This window comes from Patiria miniata, unplaced genomic scaffold, assembly GCF_015706575.1.
Source record: "Patiria miniata isolate m_02_andy unplaced genomic scaffold, ASM1570657v1 HiC_scaffold_5, whole genome shotgun sequence".
Lineage (NCBI taxonomy): Eukaryota > Metazoa > Echinodermata > Asteroidea > Valvatida > Asterinidae > Patiria > Patiria miniata.
Genome location: NW_024037072.1, coordinates 18694269 through 18715812, shown reverse-complemented (window position 1 = coordinate 18715812; position 21544 = coordinate 18694269). Strand labels below are relative to the sequence as shown.

At 41.7% G+C, this 21544-nt stretch overlaps 1 protein-coding gene across 1 annotated transcript; it reads left to right on the top strand.

Annotated features, from left to right (window-relative positions):
* The first annotated feature begins 4116 nt into the window (after positions 1–4116).
* On the top strand, positions 4117–20094 carry LOC119742098 (degenerin unc-8-like). The gene is made up of 11 exons (XM_038218122.1): positions 4117–4532; positions 5985–6163; positions 7686–7786; positions 8249–8412; positions 11778–11876; positions 12541–12655; positions 13561–13633; positions 15631–15688; positions 16551–16627; positions 17504–17579; positions 18540–20094. The coding sequence occupies exons 1-11, from the start codon at positions 4182–4184 to the stop codon at positions 18759–18761; spliced, it is 1515 nt and encodes a 504-aa protein (XP_038074050.1). The 5' UTR covers positions 4117–4181; the 3' UTR covers positions 18762–20094.
* Positions 20095–21544: the final 1450 nt, after the last annotated feature.

The window sequence follows — 21544 nt, the reverse complement described above, 5'->3', positions numbered from 1 at the left end:
ACACCCAAAAACAATTATATTGGTATTAATACGCCTGCATGTGCACAAAATACGGACAGAGCCTGCTGTGTTATGGGGGTATTTGTACACTTTCCTGTAATAAGGGAGCCAAGTGTTCGGACAAAAAAAACCCTTTCTACATTTCAGCATTGATTTTCATACTGATGAGACCCCCCCCCCTGCAAAAATTCCTGGAACTGCCCCTGATATAAGCAGCAATACTAAGCTGAGTGAGTACCTGGAATTTTGAGTGTTAATAGAAACACACCCCTAAAAGTACAACTGGTTGCAAAAAGATTTGTGGACTTGAGTTCAAGTCACTTTGCGAATTCTCTGTCAGTTTTTACCCATAGCCAAAACCACAAAGACTTAAATTCAGCTTTTGTTTCCACTTGTTTCCACTTTTTTGTTTCCTCTTCAGACTCGGTAAAGGACTCGACTACGAAACTCAACTATACTATCACCGAGCAGAGGTGACTGCATTTCAATGGATATAATTCTGAAAACATGAATTGAAATCAAAGAAGACTATTGAATTAAATATTCAGATGCATGGATTTTTATTAAAGACATATTATTGTTCGCTTGTTATAAAAGATACATGCTTATATAAAAGACAAATGATATATAAAAGACAAATATCTTAACGTAGTGGTGGACACAGACGGTATTAAGATTAATGATGATTAACGAAGGGTGTGGTGCTGTTTTACGGCAGAATGTTGATACTGATAGTAAAGAGTGATGCTACAATATGCTGAGCTTCTGGTTGGGCTTGTGATTTGCGTTCAATTGTGTGGCAGTTCGTCTTCAGTATAAGACACGTACCGCTTGTATCCAAATGGGCAAATTAATGTAGTGCATAAAATATGTCTTTGTTAACCCAGAAGGTTTATAACAACGCAAGTTAAATTATGCCAGTACAACAATGCAACATGTTATCGGATGCACATTTAATAAACTCACAACTTGCCATCTGACTGCAATCATTGGCTATAGAAAACCATAATGTTTGTACTCCGATTAAAACGAGATTTTTTAAACTTCGGTTCGTTTCGAGCTTGGTCTCCAGGAGAATTGAACGCCCCGCACGTCTTCGAGACTCCGGATTAATTAACATATCTCCATGTTCTGTTTTGGAAGCATTACCTATATGAGGCCACCCTCAAAGAGAAACCCCATTTGGTTTTGGCATTGAAGGCTTTGAAACTGTTACGGAGTCAGCAATTAGGCTGATGCCGTGAGGAACCGAAGCTTGGTGATAAACAACGAGTCCACCATAATTATTGTCAAACACGTCGGCGTATTTAAGGAAAGTGACGTCACATTAAACGTTAACAATAGATAGGCCTACTTCATCCGGAGCGTCGAAGTAAACCGACTTATAATCATTTAGCATTAAAACCGATCTGTGAAACTACCAATTACAAAGTTACCCAAACGATGAGAAAGTACAAAACTACTGGTCGTCAGATATTACTTACAACTGTGGTATAAATCAACCACACATTATATTCATTCTTGAATGGATGTCAACTGACTTTTATTTGTATAGTCCGATTGCAGCAGATTTCTACAACATCGTCCCATGAATTTTATGCCAGCCCAGGAACATACCTTTTATAAAAATATAAATTTTAAACATTTTTTGCAGCATGGTCCCAGAGAAAGTCATGGTCCTCTTTGAACCTCGCTGACTCATAGACTCGCTACAGGGCAGTGCTCTCGTATATTATAGGATTACCCGTAACGCCAATGCGTGGCCTTTGTCTGGCCCATAGACCTTACTCACGACGGAGCCATTTTCGATTGTGTTCCCAGAATTTTATTTACACACACACACGTTTGTGTTGTGCGACTTCAAGTCGCGCAAATTTTAACAATCGGGTAAACATAATTATTGCGTATTATTTTGTTTGTTACGCGCGTCTACGTGTACGCGTACGACATTGCCACGAGACATAGTCGTTGCGACAAACTCACGTCTGTGCAAATAGGCCTTGTAACTGTTGAATGGGATGGTACTAGTCACTATTCATGTGCCTTCCACGCCACTTTCAATTTGTTTTTGAACGTGACTTAAAACTTTAGTGTATATTTAATAACAAATTTTGAATTATTCATTAGAGCAGAACTGGTATTAAATTGTAATTAACTTTATTTCATTACTTTCATTTCAGTTCGCAAGTTCCAAAAATTGAAGATTTAACCTCACTTTAAATGTAATATGGCCGACAAGTGAATAAAGCGTATTGTGTATACAGAGATGCAAGAATAGGCTTCCAGTTAATAGCCATTCTCAACCTATGGAATATAATTTTGAGCGCTCTGGACCAGCTTTACTAGGCCTGACTTTTCCCCTTAAAGAGAGATTTTCATTTTGATATTTTTTGTCGCTAATTGATAAAATCTCAAACAATTCAACCGTGCAGATTTGTCTAAAATATTCCCATGTTCCCTAAACGAGTGTACCGGTTGTCCTTTTCTTTTCTTAAGGGCCTATCATTACATTCAATCAATAACGGTTGCATGACGTAAGTTACATCACCATGGTCAAAACAAATATCCTCCACGAGATGGATACTGAAGTGGTTTCTATTTTAATGTCTTATTTCTGGACTGCCTAACTACTGAGACAGAGCAATTACCTGGGCTTAAGACCCCAGAAGTAAAAGTCTCTTAAGCTTTGACAAACATGCTTAGCGCATATACAAATCTAGACTGTAATCTTCAGTTACCACACAAATAAGCATGCACTGTTTGCCGCAGACGTTGTCAAGTTATTTTCTACCTATAGATAAATAGTGCAGTTAACAAATTAATAGAAATTTGAAACGGACTTAAAATCACATGGATGTGCTCCTTCATTTTCTAATGGCAGACGCTTTCACTTCTCTTTGCCCAACACATTGCACATAATGCGTACATTAATGTTGCTGGTATGAAACTCAATCCCGGGGATTGGTTTGAAATTACAACCTCTTTAACATGTTTGTCATTATGTTAAATTAGATTTTAGGGGGAAAAGACCCGTTCCGCATTGAGGAAATGTGGAAAATGCATTTTCACAATTTGTTTTTCTGAATATCTATTAAAAACAATCGCTGATGCCAAAATTGACGATCAATAGCAATGTATTCTGGAGATCCAAATGGGTGGTTGCATGCAGTCGATACGGCAGCTATATCAACAATTCTAGATGATATGATATTGTTTGTTGGTTATTTCGTAGCAAAGCCTGCATTATTAAAAGGAAAATCAAAACTAGTAACAATACTTCATTAACATTATTGAAAGAGTGGGCATATTCCTTGAACGATTCACAAGCTTTGGTAGCAAACAGGGTGTAGCAATCAAAATACCAAAAACTTAAGGTCTATAAATGACGTCATCATAAGACAATCAGATTCAAATTATGACCCCTGCAATGAGTGTGGACTTTTTTGAGATGTTTACATTTAAAATGAGTTAAAGCACTTCTTAGAATGCACTGGTGGTTCCGGAACAACAATTTATGGGGGTGGTGGCAAGTGGCTGATGGCGACAGGGGACGTTATTTCCCCCTTTTCCCTGTCTTTCTATTTATATTTCAAGAATTCGTATAGAGGCACGAGGAATGAGTAGCATCGATTCAAACACAGTCGTTTCACTCTTTTCTGGTTTAAATATTAACAGAAAGGACTGATGCTGGCTGGCACTGTAGTTCCGGCTTTGTAAGGCCCCATCCCATCCCTCCCACCCCCCCCCCCCCCCCCCCGCCAGTGTATTGTGATGTGTGGACGCCGGTTTCCAAACAGGTGAACCACGTGGACCACTGCCAGCCAATCAAAGTTGACGCTTATAGCAGGGGTTAATTAGTATTCAGTGCGAATCATCATAACGCAAGAATGACTGCACGAGTCGATACTTAACATCCGAAGAAGGTAATTCATATCATAGAGTATGGGAAGTTGGCCATGCGTTAACCCTGTGCGCTGAATCGGTGAGAACCATAGAACTGATGTTATCTAGCTCTTTACTTAGGCCTATTGTATTTCCACAATGCTATAATTTAAATACATCATATTGACACATTCCCGCGACAGTACGAACATCTCTATCAATTACTTTCCCTTTTCATAGTTTCATACTTTCCCAGTTTCTTGTGAGGTATCTGGGGCTGGACACACCACCCACGAACAATGGGTGACCAAGCACAGCCAGTTAACGCCTCACGAATTTTTCGCACCGTGGAGAACATCAGCGCGCACGGTCTTCCCAACATCGGAAGGGCAGCCACTCACAAGCGCCGGCTGGTCTGGGCCTGTCTGTTCCTGGCCGGCTTCGGGTTTTTTCTCAGTCAGAGCAGCCAACTGATTGTCCGGTTCCTCAAGTACAACGTCAACGTGAACGTCGAGCTAGGGTTTGAGACGGAAGCCACGTTCCCCGCCGTGACGTTCTGCAACCTGAACAGGATTCCTCTGTTAGCCGTGTTAAGCGACGGCAAATTCTTGCAGCTTCAGGGCTTGATAGACGGATTCCTGGAACACCAGGTACAGTGTACATTGTAACCAGTGACGTACTTAATAAGGGGCTTGATGCCATCCCTTCTCCTCGGAGTAACAAAAAAAAGATTATCCCAAAAAGTAAGCTTTGTTGGCTGGCCGTCTGTCAGATTGTGCAGACATTCCCCTCACGGCCTCCCCATCAGCAAAATCCTACCTTCGCCACTGACTATTATGGGGGTTTCTGGATGTTTAGGGCTCAAGGTTGGATCCAAAGGGGGTCGTTAAACCACTCCACCCCATCTCCCCTTCTGACCAATGTTAATTATTTACTTAATTAATGGACAAAAATCCCAAATTTCATTGAGTTCCCAAATAGCTAAATAGCGTCACCGCCGCACACGAGAGCTACGTGCAAAAAGTCATTCGAGGCCCTTTGCTCAGCACGTACGTAGCTCACAAAATATCCCCGTGTGCGTAGAGTTTTTTGCCTCGCGAGTCCGTGAGACAAATATGTAGCGTGTTTGAATTCTTTCGTCTTGTGAGGCGAAAAACTCATCGTGTGCGGCCAAGCTCAGATATTTGCCTCACGGCCTCACGAGGCAGAAAACTCAGCAAAAAGCACCGCGCTCGGGGATATTTGTGAGCTGCGTCCGTGCCTAGCAAACGGCCTGGAATGACTTGTTTGCTCAGCACGTAGCTCTCGTGTGGGGCGGGCTTTATTAAATATTGCAAATCTTGTTCGTTTTGACTGCAACGCCTCAAACCTTTAAAAATCTTGAATATCAAAACCCCAGTCTCCCCTTTGGAAAGTCCTGGATCCCCACTAGGGTCATTAGCTACGAGCAAGTTGGGGCGAGGGCAATATTAGTCGACCACTTGTTGATTGTGCGCACGTTGGCAAACGCCTCTAGTCGAACTCTGGTCAAAACGTCATAACAAAACGTCTTGGTCCTGGGTCCCTGTGTGCTTTATGATGTGCGCGGCTATTGGTATTATCAGCGATAGAACCGTGCCCTGCGGTCCAAAAGTCGAACTGTCGTTAACTAAAATTGGCGCCCGAACTTGCTCTACGAGAGGATAATGCCGAAGGGAAAACCAGTATAAAATAGCATTTGCGTGCCACAAAGTTTCTTGAAATTGTGTTATTTTGTATGAAATTGTAAAAACAAAAAAGATGAAACGACCATTTGGGCTAAACCAGTCCCTTTCGAAAAATGATATTCGAAAATATTTCGTCAAAATTATAGTTTGCGTTTTTGACAATGTGCCGTAGAAGTATGACTACGCGCAGTGTCGTCTCCAATTGACCGTTCCACACAATGTCTCCTCCGTCATTTTCACCGTGCGTTTAGCACGGGCGATTTAGGTGAACATTTGATATAGGTGATATTTCTCAGACATTAAGAAAAAATATGACTGTAAAATGAGACAATTTATTAATTATTCATGAAAATATTACAAACATAGGGCTATTTTTGCTTCATATTTTCCATATAGGAATATCAATCGTGGGACTATGACTTAACGTATGATGAGATAGACACAAGCTTCGCTATTACAGCCTTGTCAATCGACATCTTGTCGAGCCTTCCCTATGCAAACCGTTCCTCTACTGGGCATCCTCTATCGGATATGATGCTGTCCTGCACGTTCAGGGGATACCCATGCTCGCCAAAGTGAGTTGCTCGACTTTCTGTTTATCCTGGTCCTAGGCCCATAGGGCCAGCCTGATGTCCTCAAGTTATTACCTCACCGGCCGACCGACTGACTGACCGACTGTCACCTGTGTTCAGTGGCGTAGCCACCGGGGGGGGGGCGTGGGGGGCGACCGCCCCCCCCCCATGAAACCTTGTCGCCCCCCCCCCCCCCCCCCAGGCGTCCCCCCCCCCTGAGATTTTGAGTTTCTAAAAAATTATCATTGATCTACATGACGCCATGGGCGTCAATCCTGGGGGGACAGGGGGACTCCCCCACTTTTTGAAGGGTGGGGGACACAATATCAAATGTCCCCCCCCCCCCCCAGATTTTTGAACTCGTGTCTCATTTACAGGGCCCTATTATGTACTACAATGTATCTTTTGCTTAGAAAGATTAAGCGGGCCCGGATCCCACGCCAACAGCTCAGAATTCTGGTAGCTGATTAAATGACTCCAACTTCGAAAACAATGTCAAAAAAATTTTTTTATGCCTTTAGCTGAGAAAACCTCGAAAATTTTGTTTAAATTATTATCTTTTGTGCTAAGATAATTATTGGTTAAAGTGGTAAGAAATTGCCTCAGATCACACCACAGAGCATCGAGAATCCAATTTTTTTCGGGCCCTTAAGCGGGCCCCGAACCCCACGCCTATAGCTAAGAATACCGATAGCTGATTCAATGACTCCAACCTCGAAAACGATGTTCAAATAATTATCTTTTGCTAAGAAAATATTAGTTAAAGCATGGAGGAAAGTGGTAAGAAATTGCTTCAGATCACACCACAGAACATCTAGAATCCATTTTTTTTCGGGGCCCTTAAGCGGGCCCCGAACCCCCACGCCGTAAGGGCTTCGCGCTTCGCGCTCCCCCCCCCCACACTTTTGAGAAGCGATTGACGCCCCTACATGACGCCCCCCATGAAATGTTCCAGCCCCCCCCCAGCGGCCCCCCCCCCCCCACTGAAAAATTCCTGGCTACGCCACTGCCTGTGTTAGAACTGATAATTGTAATAACCAGCGTATGACGTATAGCCAACCGATAGTGTAGCAACAATTGGCCGACACTGTATCACTAACCGATGTAACAAAAATTTACCGATAATGTAGTAGAATGTACGTATACACTATCATTCCATTTTTGTTACATTATCAGTCCTAACCGATGATGTAACAAAAATTTACTGGAAGTTTAGTAACATAGTACTTCACTATCAGTCAATTTTTGTTACATTATTGATTAGTGATACAGTATCGGTCAATTGTTGTTACATTATTGGTTGGTGATACGTTATCCGTCAGTGGTTATTGCATTATCAGTTGTAACAACCTGTTATTATTTTAGACCACTGTTTCTCATTGAAAAGCATGATTTTCTGTATTACAAGATAATGCAAACAAAACCACCTTTTCAGATGCATCTCTTAGTTCTGATATGTAATATAACCCCTTCAAAAATAATGTATATTCATGCTTGGACATTCTCTTTTATAATCATGATATAGGAATTTCACCCATTTCTACAACTACCTGTACGGCAATTGTTACACGTTTAACTTTTATGGCAGACGCGCTCAAAAGGTAACACAGGCCGGGCCATTTGGTGGTAAGTGAAGACATCTTGACAATATAGATTTCAGACACTTTAGGACCATTTCCTCTCTGTGTATTTTCATCATTTGAAGCAACAAAATTGCTAACGTTTCAGCTCAGTGGCTACTTTACATTTTGAGAGAACATGCGATACATTTTTTTAGTCTGGTAACTGGAGAACAGCCCAATTGGGCTACAAAACGTGCTTCGGACGAAATGATGTTATTCTGAAAGAACATTTAAAAGTAAGATATAAACATCCACACAACTATCCTTTTTAAAACTGGGCGTTTTTGTGTTATCCTGTATTATGTGTGCGTGAACGAATTTCGGGGTCCACCTTTGCGACCATATGTTTGAAATAGGATAAGTAAACGATCCAAAACATGAAACTTTCGAGGATTTCAGGACCTAGTGCCCCTATTCAGTATGATGTGCTTTTCATCTTGACTTTTTTAACCTTACTCATACTCAGGACTTACTATGGAGCTTTACATTGATCAGCCACAATACGTACCCGGTCTACAGAACTCAGCTGGAGTCAAGGTCTTCATCTCAGAACAAAACCAGGTCCCGTTTCCTGAGGACAAAGGGGTTATTGTCGGTCCTGGTTACGAAACCTCAATTGCATTGAAGAAGGTGAGTCCGTCTCGTACCCAGGCCATTTTGATCTTGTCATCTCGAAAAGCTGCCACCTGTAATGCATGTGCCATTGAAAACTCAAGGAAAGGCTTGAAAAATAACGTCGGTAAAGGGTTATATTTTGTCCTTGGCCATCGCCAATCATTTTAAGACAAAGAGTTATCAATCAGTTTTGTTTTCTCAGTTGCGATTGATTCAGCTGATTGGATCTCTGCAAAAATAGATGACTCTTTCTCTCACAACATGTCTATTACTGTTGAAAAGGCTGGTCCATACTTAAGATTGGATTAAGCTTATAATGCTTCCCTAAATCAACCAATCTATGCCAAGGTGGCTTGTTTGTCTCCGTTTTATAGCTCCATGCTTGGGTGCACTTGTTGACGGTCGACCGGCCGGGTTATAGAGTAAAATCAAAAGCAAGTCTGAGGCCATACCAGGCCAAAATGGGAACACTGCTGTGGCGTATAAATATGTGTCGGCAAGTGGGATGACCAAAAAAACCTAAAAGTACCCGGCCGTGGAATTCCGAAAGTGTGTGTGAGTATGTAAACACCGGCAATCGTGGACTAGGGACAAAGGGGTTAGGGCACAAACAGAGGGTCCACGATTGACCGATAGTCCACGATTGAAATTCGTGAACAAAACCAACGAGAGCTGTTGCTAAAAAATACAGAGGAATTAGGAGTAGGGACAATAGGGGGTCCACGAATGCCGGTGTTACAAAGATGTGTCTGTGTGTTTGGGGGGGGGGGGAGTTGGACACCACATGACACCATGGGGCGCTGTTCATGATTCAAATGCGCTTCTTATGGTAGCAGACCAGTAAATAAACTTCCATAGACCCCAATGGTAAATGCTCCCACTTCAAAAATTCGGGAAAAATACTCACAACTCTCCAAGGTGTTCGAGACACACATCAAATTAATGCTTATTTCATCATCTTTCATTTTCTTTTCAATTTTCGGGGGGTCAACTGATGACTTTTAGGAGAAATTTCCATCTGAAGATGATCACCCCTGAAAATAGTCCTGAAGCCCATCGCCATTTTGAAAAACGATGCCTACACTCCATTGCAAAATAGAGCGCTTTTAGGGTCCAAATTACATCCAAATTACACAGAACTGCAAGCTCCTAGTCCTGTGCACGGCTTCCACCCATATTTTTTACAATCCCTCAAGTTCATGGCCCACAGCATGCTCAAATACCGAAGATTTTGAGGGCATGCAAATCGTGATTTGGCCGGCGCAGGCAATTTCGGACCGATTTACTGGTCTGCACCCTTATGCAAACTTGCACGCTTACGTCCCTTAACCCTACACATCAAAATGGCGCATTTAAAGCTTTAGTACTTTTTGTTCTCCAGGTTGTATTTTATTTCTTCAGAACTCCTCAGTACAATTTGGGCTATTAGAAGTTTGAAGATAACCTCAAAATCGGCAATTTTTGTTTTTCACCACAAAAGTCTGGGGGATGGTCCAATGGCCCACCCCCCTGGTCAAAAGGTGGGGGATTCCCCCCCCCCGGATTTACGCCTATCGAACAATGGATGTTTAAACTTGCATAGTGGAACTTAATTTGCTCTGATGATCTGCAGCAAGCAGTTGAAATCGAAACACGCATGTGTAGTTTTCTCGGAAAACCTCTTTGCATTTATTTTGAAGTTAATAGTCGCGTGGAATACGACGATTCATTCCATTAGTGTTAATGTCTGTAATGTTTGTACCTTCTTAACTGTAATATTAAACACTCTTTAATTGCTGGGCTCGGCTGATCCATTACTAGCAAGGCAAGCGAGTAAATTACACTAATGGTCTAATGACACCAATGTCTAATGGGTCTAATTAAACATGCCCAGAAGCTTATTGATCGGCCTGAACGAACGATGCAAGTTTGTTGATTCGCCAAGATGATACGGGACTTCTGTACTATTGATTTTATATATGACGACTGCATCCTGCTTATGATTTTAGTAGCAAAAAAAAGTATAATTAATGACACGTCTTGTAGACTAGTGCCGTGAATGGACTCAAAACACTGTACTTTTTTGCACGAGTTAATATGAAGGTTCCGCTCAATGTTTTTTTTTCTTCAATTGGGCGCATAATAAAGCACAGTGCCGCACCAGTATTTTCCATACAAGGGGCAATATAGTTTCTCTGCCGTTTCCAAATTCTGAGCCGGGGAACACAAAGGGCCAAAGGCCTCCAGCGAGAGTCCCATGGCGTGCCCACCCCCTAAGTTATGCCATTGGGGGTAACAGTCCATTCCTGATCATTAATGTCTCCTCTAGTGTTTGATAATGAGTGAATGAAGTTTTCGGTAGGCCTATCCTGATTTCAGTCAGCAAGACATGCTGTAGGCACCACCGACAGACAGACACAGGCATCGTCTTTTAATTTCCTCTATTATACCTATTCTTTTTATGGTCCTTGCGACAGGCCCCAGTAGTAGTCAATGGAATAGCCGCTTGCGCATAAGCGTCTATGATATGGAACTTTTTACTAAATTCTTAATTATGCACGCATGCGCGTAAATGGGCCTGGCGTCAAAAAGCAAAAGCGGTCCAATGAAAATGTACAGGGCTACAAACATTTGGGTCATTCTCCGGGCTGTGACATGCACCCGACTGTCATGACTGACTTACTGACTGACTGACCGTCCGACTTGTGATTTAAACTCCCCTAGGCCGTATTTTTTTCTTTCACTTTGCTGGGCCCAGTTAGCCGGCATAGTCCTCTTCGCACCTGTTTCATTGACTTACTGACTGATTGACTGACTGACTCCCCGACATGTCACTTGTGCATTCAACTTGCATAAGCCTCACCAAGGGCGGATCCAGAACACAATTTTTTTGGGGGGGCCCAAACAAATTTTGGTCACCCCAAAAAGTGGGTCAAAAAAATTACGGCGTGGGGTTCGGGGCCCACTTAAGGGCCCCGAAAATTTTTGAATTCTAGATGCTCTGTGGTGCGATCTGAGGCAATTTCTGACCACTTTAACCAATGTTTTTTTGAGGAAAAGATGGTGTACTCATTGCCTGCCTTTATTGCGATGTCACATAAAAAGATTTTTAAAAAATTGGTATCGTTTTGGGGGGGCCATGGCCCCCTTTGCCCCCCCCCCCCCCGCCCTGGATCCGCCCTTGAGCCTCACCTTGCCCAAAGCAAAATGGCCCAGATGACTGGCATCAGCTTAACTGGGTTTGCTTCTGGTTTGTTTTCTCGTGAGAAGTCGCGGTTTTTGTGTAAGTAAAATGCACGCGTTTACACATTTTAGCCGTTTACTCCTTTATCGCCAGGACTAACTGTATGAAATCACTCACACAGAGAGATAACAAGTTGAGAGGTTCTTGCCCCTTTTAGGTTCGTATTGATCGAATCGGTGAGCCTTACACAAACTGCTCCAAGGGTGCGAGTACCATCTACAGTGACTTTTATGAGAATGTCGAATACAGCCTGTTGGTAAGTGTCCTCTGGTTCGAAGGTAGCTATTCATTGTCCAATTATGGAATTCTATGGAATTATTCATTACATTCGAATTTCATTTCATGCGTTTTTCATTTCCATATTGCGTATAGCACATAAACAAAAGGTTCGCACCCAACTAAAATAACAATTATTCATAAAAAAGAGAGAATTAGTTGGAGTAAATGCTCGTCGATCGAGGAAAGGACCCCAGAATATGTCCATCGAAATTTCTTTTAGTCGCTCGATTAATATCTCATATTTTACATTTACGTAAAAAAATTCAAAATATGGGGTTTCCCATTCTCATTTTTTATTTTAAGGAATTTGGTATACGATTGAAAAGATGGATAGAATTTATATTATACAATGTGTTTAAAAATAGACGAATCTTCTTTAGTTGTGTGTATAATGTGCATTTGATCATAAGTAAATTACGCCCCATGTGTGTTCAGTTCGAAAGTTTTGCGAACAATCATGTGTAGTACCCAGGTGAAAAACAACGGTGATTAATTCACTCCCATGCACCTGCGGACTACGTTCATGGACTTTTGAAAATGTGTCACACGAACTCTTGTCCAACAATTACATGTCACAATCTTAAAATATGGGTGGTATAACAAAAACTTTGTTCGATTATATTCTAAAAATTAAACACCAGGCATGCGAAAAGAGCTGTGTGGTCCGAGAGATTTTGAAGGCCTGCCAATGCGCCGACGTGAGATACCGGTTCACCGATGAACACAAACCGTGCTATTCGTCTAACATGACACTGAGTAAGGATATTGTCGAACATTTCTAGAAGTAACATTGACTAGATGGGTAGATGAGTGGCCGGGAGTAGTGGAGAATGAAGGGGAGTTTGTGTCTGTATTGGGGGGATGGAAAGAGGTCTTATTCTCTCACTCACATCAGCACCAAGAATCGATATGAATATGTTATGTTCATGATGGTCAGAATTGAGAGGTGGTTGATCGAGGCTCAATGAGGGTGATGGAATATTGGGGATCAGCATGATGACAAGGAGATTGATTAAGCGTCAAATAATGAGGATGTTATTGATTGTTGGCTGGTTGGGATTATATGCGATATTTGATTGATGGGAAGAGAGGTAAATGAGGATTAGGGGATTACGGGGGTTTTTATTGATGGTGATTCAGATGTTCTGCATTTAGTGTGACTATCAAACGATGATGGGGTATAATAGTGGATATCTTTAAGGCAAGGAGATTGATTAAGCGTCGAATGGTATTAAGGATGATTATGGACTATTGACTGATTGGGATTATTATGTGAAATGGGATTGCTGGGGATAATCAGTATTATGAGCATCAGAGATTACGGATATTTTCATTTTCAAGGGCGGATCCAGAGAGCTTATAGTGACGGTGGCTGAGGCTGTGCCGGGGTGGAGGGCTAAGGGTTCTTTCAAGTGAAAATTGCCATATTTTAACAAAATTCGGTCACTGCCGGGGGAGGACGCCCCCTCCGCACCTCTTGATCCGACACTGGCTTCTGGTAAGACTAACTGGGATTATCGGAACGTACATATAAGGATATTAAGGTGACAATGACTGTTGCGACAACGACGATGTCGAACGGAAGATAATTACGGCAACCGACGATGTAGCTTACAATCGTTGTGGCTATTAGTATAATAATCATTTGTTGGCATTTGCAGCGGACTGTGCGAATCGGATACACGAAGCCTATGCCTACAACAATCTAGACTGCCACTGCCAGTTACCATGCAGGTACTAAGGCCAAAAAAAAAAGTCTCCGGTTTCTGGTATGGAGCTTGCCCAAAAAGTGGTGCGGCGACGCGGCTTTTTTTTTTTTTTACCTGTTTTTTTTGCTTCAAATGTCGGCTGATGACTGCAAATGGTGCCCGACTAAACTTAGTGCAAATATTATGGGAGACCAGGGAGGCCACATAAAGGTTATTCTCGATCATAACCCCATCTAAAAACACGTTAAAATTGTGCAGCAGCAGGATTCCAGTCAAACCAGTGAGTTTGGCGGTTTTCAGACATCATCTTTCATTGAAAAAAAACTTTTTCATTTTGCCGACGCGCATGGCTACGGCGACGCGCGCACATACCAGAAACCGGAGACTTTTTTTTTGGCCTAAAGCCCATATCATAGCAGATACAATTATGTTACATTTTATTTAAATTAAACGTAAACCATTTTGTATTATGTCGTATATTAATGGCCGCAAGTCCGTTGCACACTTTGACGCGAATGAGAAAGCGCAGCAAATTTGAACGCCAGGCCTGTAACATTCGTTGCCGAATTCGCCGCAGTTGAAATATTTTCACATTTTGCGGCTTCGAATTGCAAAAACTGGCCGTGATGTCACAAATTCGCGATCGATTTTAGCGTTCGCACTCGCTTTCATCCCGAGTCTGAACCGGCGGTTGTCCATTATTCGTTCGTCTTTGTCAGCGCCGTATCCAGCAGGGGGCAACTTTGTCTCCCTCCCCCAACACTATTCCCCAGCACGGTATGAGACGAAGGGGTACCACCCCCAATATCCCTTTACCCTATATGCAAACCCTAGACTATTGTTACCTGACACATCCCTTTAGATATCTCAAAAGAATTTCAGAGATTCTGGTAACACAATGACCAACACAAAAGATTAGCTCCCTCCGTCTCATATCGTGCTACATAATGTCCAACCCAAGTTTTCCCCACACCGGCGGCATTTAGATGGCGTCACCAAACAAACAGGTATTTTTAAATGGTAAAACGGTTCAGACGTCAATATAGTAAAGTCTTACATTTCCTCTCCCCCCCCCTCCCCCGGGCATCCAAAGCTGAAATACTCTGCTCGTCTTCGTCCTTTGACCAATCAGTTGGCATTTAGGCATACTATTGTGTCTTAATCCGGTTCGTTAGTACAAACGTCATTCACGCACGCCCACAAATATTATTGATTACTAGCGCCCGTTGGCTACAAACGCGCGAGCTGCGTTAACTTCCGGTTTCAATCGTGCAGAATGGGCTGGAGGTGACGTCACACTAACGAACCGGTGTCATATGAAAATCGGACTCGTATGAAAATCGGACTCTTTTTCCCTTTTATTTGTTTTACCCTCTCAAATGACCGGTCCCTCTCCTAATTGTCTATGCATGAGCATGCGCAATACCACCAATGAGTCCGTATTTCATAAAACCGTACTTTATGCTACACCGGATTTATCCGATTAAGGCTGTGTCCGAATTACTTGGCTTCGGCTTGCAATTGCACACGAGTCTATGCAAAGTGGCTGCAGTCGCTACCATAGACTCGTGTGTTGTTTTAAGCCGTATCGGACACGGCTTTTTAAGTAGGCCGAACAATGTGAGAAAAAAAAACATGGCGCACGCGAGTGAAACGAATCCAGGCTGTTAACACCGCAGATTGTCGTGCCAGAGACACGCTGAACCAAAACATTCCAGACATTTAAATTAGCTACCATAAAAGTTCGACATTCGAGACAGTCTTGGATCGACTCGATAAAATAAAAATAATACAGAAAGTTCGCCTCTCCACAAACTTGTCTAATGTTGTTGGGCTGGTTTGGGATGCTCCAATAATGGCTCAGCGCGACTCTGAAACGCCAGTCATCTAAAACGGGTGTGACACGTAAAAATTAGGGCATTTAACGTCTATATGTAACGTCTTGCAACGATTGATATTATACCTTCGTCTTTAAAGGTTGGAAGTTGTTAAAATGAGGTTGAATGTTTGGGTTTTTTATAGGGAGGATGTGTTTGAAGAAACAGTATCGACTGCGCTATGGCCGAATGACAACTACCAGGTACAACGTCACGCATAATGAATTATTAATAATTGAGAATTTTATTTCAAAAACCTAACTACATGCATATCAATCGAAAGTGTGGAATGTGAAGATAATTGGGGCTGGACTCTGTGAAACTATTTATGGTACTTGGGTAACGGTAACAAGTCGACAAAACTTTGGGTAAAGATCAAGAAAGTTGGTGACGGCTTTCGCCCATAAGGGCGCCCTCTACCGGAAATTTGTAAATAAGTGCAGGTAATTCGAAGAAGAAAAAAAGAATTTGAGTAATGATTCAAATACTTTAAGTAGCTGATCCTAAGAGCTCGAAGACACAGACCAGCTTCCCTCATATTGAAAACAGACAGCGAACTAGTGTTAGAAATGTTAACACCACACGTTTGTCCATCACAAACGTAACTCTACTTCTTACTCGTACTAAACGGGTTACTGAGCCTGTTTTCGCAAATGCAGCATTAAACTTACCTCGACCCGCATTTAGGATGGGGATGTCTCTATAGTCCGAAGTACCATTGGTCCGACGTCCCATTGGTCCGAAGTCCCATATTGGTCCGAAGTCCCATATTGGTCCAACGCCTCATAGGAATAGGTTTAGGATTATTATGTTTTGTCAGACCAATGGGACTCGAACCAACGGGACGTCGGACCAATGGGACGTCGGACCAATGGGACTTCGGACCAATGGGACGTCGGACCAATGGTACTTCGGACTATAGAGACAATTTATGCGCATGCGTGCATAATTATACATTTATTACTAAAAGGATCCATTGAGTGGCGTTCCTGTGGGTAGACGTGTATAAGCATAAACTAAAAGTTATTTCATGAACTCTTATTGATTTCAATATTTCCGTTTTAGCCTCTAATGGAGGCAGCTGTCAAAAACATATCCCCGAGGTTTTCGTACGATCTTGAAAACGACGAAAACTTTGTTAGGTGAGTATACAGCGTCATGGGGGAACGAATATGTTGATTCACGTATTGTTAACCAAATAAAAGAAAACCACAATCTTCAATTGCACAAAATGTCTGTAAATATTGAGAACTCGATTGACTTTCGACACCCTTGTCAAATCAGATCAAGTCAAATCCAAATCAATAAAAATGTCTTACTGAATGGTTTTCCAGTGAAATACCTTACAACCCCAGAATTGTGACCCTAAGAAAATTTTTAAAAGACCCAAACAAAAACTGCATAGTAAGGCCCCCCCCCCCCCCAAAGTCTCCGGTTTCTGGTATGCGCGCGCGTCGCCGTAGCCATGCGCGTCGGTAAAATGAAAAAGTTTTTTTTTCAACGAAAGATGATGTCTGAAAACCGCCAAACTCACTGGTTTGACTGGAATCCTGCTGCTGTACAATTTTAACGTGTTTTTAGATTGGGTTATGGTCGAGAATAAGCTTTATGTGGCCTCTCTGGACTCCCATATATTTGCACTCAGTTTAGTCGGGCACCATTTGCAGTCATCAGTCGACATTTAAAGCAAAAAAATCAGGTAAAAATAAAAAGCCGCGTCGCCACACCACTTTTTGGGCAAGCTCCATACCAGAAACCGGAGACTTTTTTTTTTGGCCTAAAGGTAACCTGGTATAATATGACATAACGACACAAACGACGTGTGGAGCAACGAAAATGAAACACAAATTGTGTCTAAAGATTTATTTCGAAGGATCCAGCCACAAACGTAGGAAGTTCCAATTACAACATAACGTGTTTCTGTGTAAAAAAAAAAAGAAGAAGTTTGTCTAGCATTCCAAAAAGTCATTTGAAAATCTTAACTGAGCGTGAACGATTATTTTATCTGGAAATTTTAGCAAAAACTTAGTGAAGCTGAACGTCTTCATGTCCAGCCTACAGTATCAACACATCTTCCAAACACCTGAATACGGCGTAAGTATAATTATGAAACCGATTGTTAAACTAAATCCGGGGATTTGTTTAGTCTATCTTATTATATTTTTAAGCGGAGGGTCTCTGTCTCGGTAACCAGGACAAATATCTCTATCTTTTTTTCAATAAGATATTTGGTGCCTAAATACATATATCGAGATCAGATTTGCTTTTAAAATGCGGAAACAAATCGCTATAGGACAGGGTGTTTTAAACAAAGGGATTGGAAAAGTTATTAGATTAGTTGTTTATGCTTTATAATACAATGTTTAGAGGTAAACAGTTGGCTATTCTTTTGAGATATCTAGAGGGATGAGTTTAGGTAACAATATAGTCTAGAGAGTGTATTTTAGGTACAGGGACACTGGGGTACGCATAGCCCTACGTTTGAAATCGTGCACGGTATAGTAAGGTTCACTCTTGCGTACTAAATGCTTGACTAATACCGAAAACAGAAACTCAAATGTCATAATTATTTATTACCAGTGTCTGAAAGGTTTGTTATTATTTATTTGGGGGGGAGCGAGATCTTTTTTTGATGGGAAGGGTAGCAGTAGTAAATGCGTACTATCCACCCACTCACTCCGACATGCTATGATGTTGGGGCGAGCAGAAGCATGCACTTTACTTCAAAATCCAGGCTTATTATTAGAATAGCTAATTAAATGAGCCATTTTGGAATCTCTGAAACGGAAAGGGAGTCATAATGATTACTTATCTCTGTAATAAATTTTCCTTCCTGCTTTCCATCCAGTTTTACCCATTTTATTTTGCTACAATGTTGTGTCTCTTCAAGTGTGTTTCCTCCAGTAAAGGTTTCTGAATGTAGAGATACATTTAATACCAGGCAAAAATCTGGCCATTTGTTCTGCACACTCCACTTTCCAACTAACCCTCTGGCCCAACCCTGCCACATTGGTTCTCCATTAGAATTACGTCTGTTTTACGTCTGCCTTTCAGTCTGAGAACCTGATCAGCGACCTAGGGGGTCAGGTAGGGTTCTGGATGGGCTTCTCCATCCTGACCCTCTTCGAAATCGTGGAGATGATCTTCGACCTGATAGTGACCACATGCGGCAAACTTAAAATGAGGAAAAGGGTCTCGGACAAGCTGAAAGACATGGAAGGACTTGACGTTCCAACTGTCTCCTCCACTGTGAACACGATAACTCCAGTCGAGTAGGGACCAATCGGCCGCTTGAGGGCAGCAGATTGCATTGTTATTAACCCATCCGTTGCTGTGCAGTCTCACTCATTCTCAATCGTGTTTTAATAACTTTATGCTTATTTTCAATTCCTTCATTGTATTCAGAGATAAAATTAATTATATTTAGATACAAAATCAGAGTTTTTAGGCGTGCACATGCATGACTGATGTTAACAATAAGTGATAATGAATTGTTTTGAACTGGCTATAAAATGAAAGTACAATAATTACTTAAACATGAAATAAAATGTAAATATTCTAATATGTATGGATTCTAGATTTAGTCAGGCTTGCTTGAATACAGTTCTTAACAACGATCGGTTTAGATTTGTTATGTGTATATGACCTTTAGTCCTTCAAGTTTATCAAAAAAGTGTGTGTCCCAAAAGACATTTTAATCTTACATTTAAGTTGTATCCAATGACTCGTCTTTGTACGAGTGCTCTAAGTTCGACTAGTCCACATGCATTTTAGATTTTCAGAAGTTGGAGGTCAATTTTTGGCACGATATTTCTCTTCCACGTCATGCGATTTTCCAGTTTCCATAACTTGAGATGCTATAGTACCAATTTTACCAAGCTAACTTTCATATTTGAGGGGTCCGGAAGCGCGTTGGTATAGGGGCCAACTTTCAAGCTCTGTGCCCGGGCACTATCCGAGAATGTCGACAAAATGCATTCGGTAAACTTAGGACAGTTTTAGAAACCGGAGGAATTCCTCCCATTTTGTTCACTTGACCAAAGCGTCAAAATGAATGACCAAAAACGGATTTGCTTTTTGAATTTAACGCCGATCGCCACATGAGACACATTTACCGAAATTAGGGGATGACTTAGAATCCCTCGAAACATTTGAATGATATTGCATGCCATCCAATGGTGGCTTTTTATAATTGAAATTGAGAATTGAGCTCGACGGTGTTCGGGGACGAAATTAAACTATCACTATATGAAGTTTGTGTGATATAAGCGGTAAATAGGAAAAAAAGTATAATACAGGTTTTCCCGGCCTTTTTTTAAAACGTTTTTCATTCCGATGGCCCCTTTTTAACATTCTTTTAGTAAAACCAATTTAGTCATTTATCATTCAATTTCAACGTTTGGTCAACCTATTTAGTACTTGGTGAAGAATATTCGTCAATACATATTGAATTCGTCTTATATCAGTCAATTTAAAACTTTAAGTAAAATGTTAGTGTTTTAAAGTTATAGTGTTAAGTAAATTATTCTGGTGTGTGCTGAAACATTTTCCTTGTGTCCTCGATCTACTAAAACTTCATCCGGTTAGTTGTTAAGTACGGAAGCGTAGAAGGGCCAAAAGAAATTAAGAAAAAATTAGTTCCTATCTCGCCGCGGCGAGTTACTATCTCGCCGTGGCAAATTACTATTTTGTATCGGTGAGCGTCGGGCACAACAATTGCGATCCCTCCGGGTCATATGGAACGCCAAAGAGGCATCGGCGTAGCCAGGGTTTTCATCCTAGGGGACTTGGAGGGGGGGGGGCTTGAAGTTACAATGGAGGAGCGCCCCAAAATTTCAGGCCGTGAGACAGGGTTCCTTCACCGGATATCCGCCCAATACCCGCCCTAGTCTGGTGTCCCACATACCACTCGACCGAGCCACTATAGATGCACTACATTAATCCGTGTTCCACTCGCGCTCGCGGGATAACTAACTAAAACACATACATGGTCAACCGGTACGCTATACCATGGCCGCAACGTTGACGTAAATATGACGTGCGCGTTATTAGCATATTAATTAGCGTGACTCTGCGTGACTTCCCGTGGGTCTCGGTATAGACCAATCGAAAACAACCAAAAAAGTTAACATTTTTTGGGGGTGGAGAACTCGTGAAGGAGGGAGTCGTAAACTTTGTAACTGCATTCCATATGGATAGAACCTTATTAATATTCGTGACGCTTGAAAGTATTGAAAAATGACGAACTCAAAGCCTATTTTTCAAATTGTAATGAAAAATACTGAAAATATCAAAACGATAATTTTAGTACATAGTAGGACCATGATCTCTGAGATACGGTCTTCAAAACGGGAGTAAATGATGTTTAAAGAGTTAGCCCGCGAACATCCAAATGTCTGTGTAACGGTAATTTGAGCTATTTCATTCAAATAAATCGAAAGACGGTACATTACAATAATTACTTTCCCCGCCCTCTGAGAGATGCAATTATAATGTTGAATAGTTGGCAGGGTCATCATGGGCGTCGCCAGGATTTTTTCTAGAGGGGGGCAAAAAATAATTTTGCCAAAAAAATTCATGTATTTCTCAACACATTCTCCATTTATCAGTTTTAGAGGGGGGGCAGGGACATTTTGCCCCCCCCCCAACTCATTAAATTTACACCACTTTGTCTTCGCGCCTCTTTTTCTTTTCTTTTTTTTCTTTTTTTTTCTTCCTTTTTTTTGGGGGGGGGGGTTGCTTTTCCCGGGGGGGGGGGCAAGTGCCCCCCCCCCCTCGCGACGCCCATGAGGGTCATCCTCATCCCGTACGCTAATGGATCTGGCATTCCAAGTGGATAAATCACCTGTTGCCGCCTATTGAACTTTGTTTTCTTTCTTAATTTATTCTTAACAAAAAAAGAAAGGACAACTTTATCATTGCATATATTATTTCATTCATCGGACGTACTAACTAAAGAAATTAGAACCCAGCCCTGTGTGGGTGATTAGGGTGTTAGTTTTGCCAGAAGTTGATCACAGATTGCATAAATTCATCACCACTCGCGAAAATCCATCACC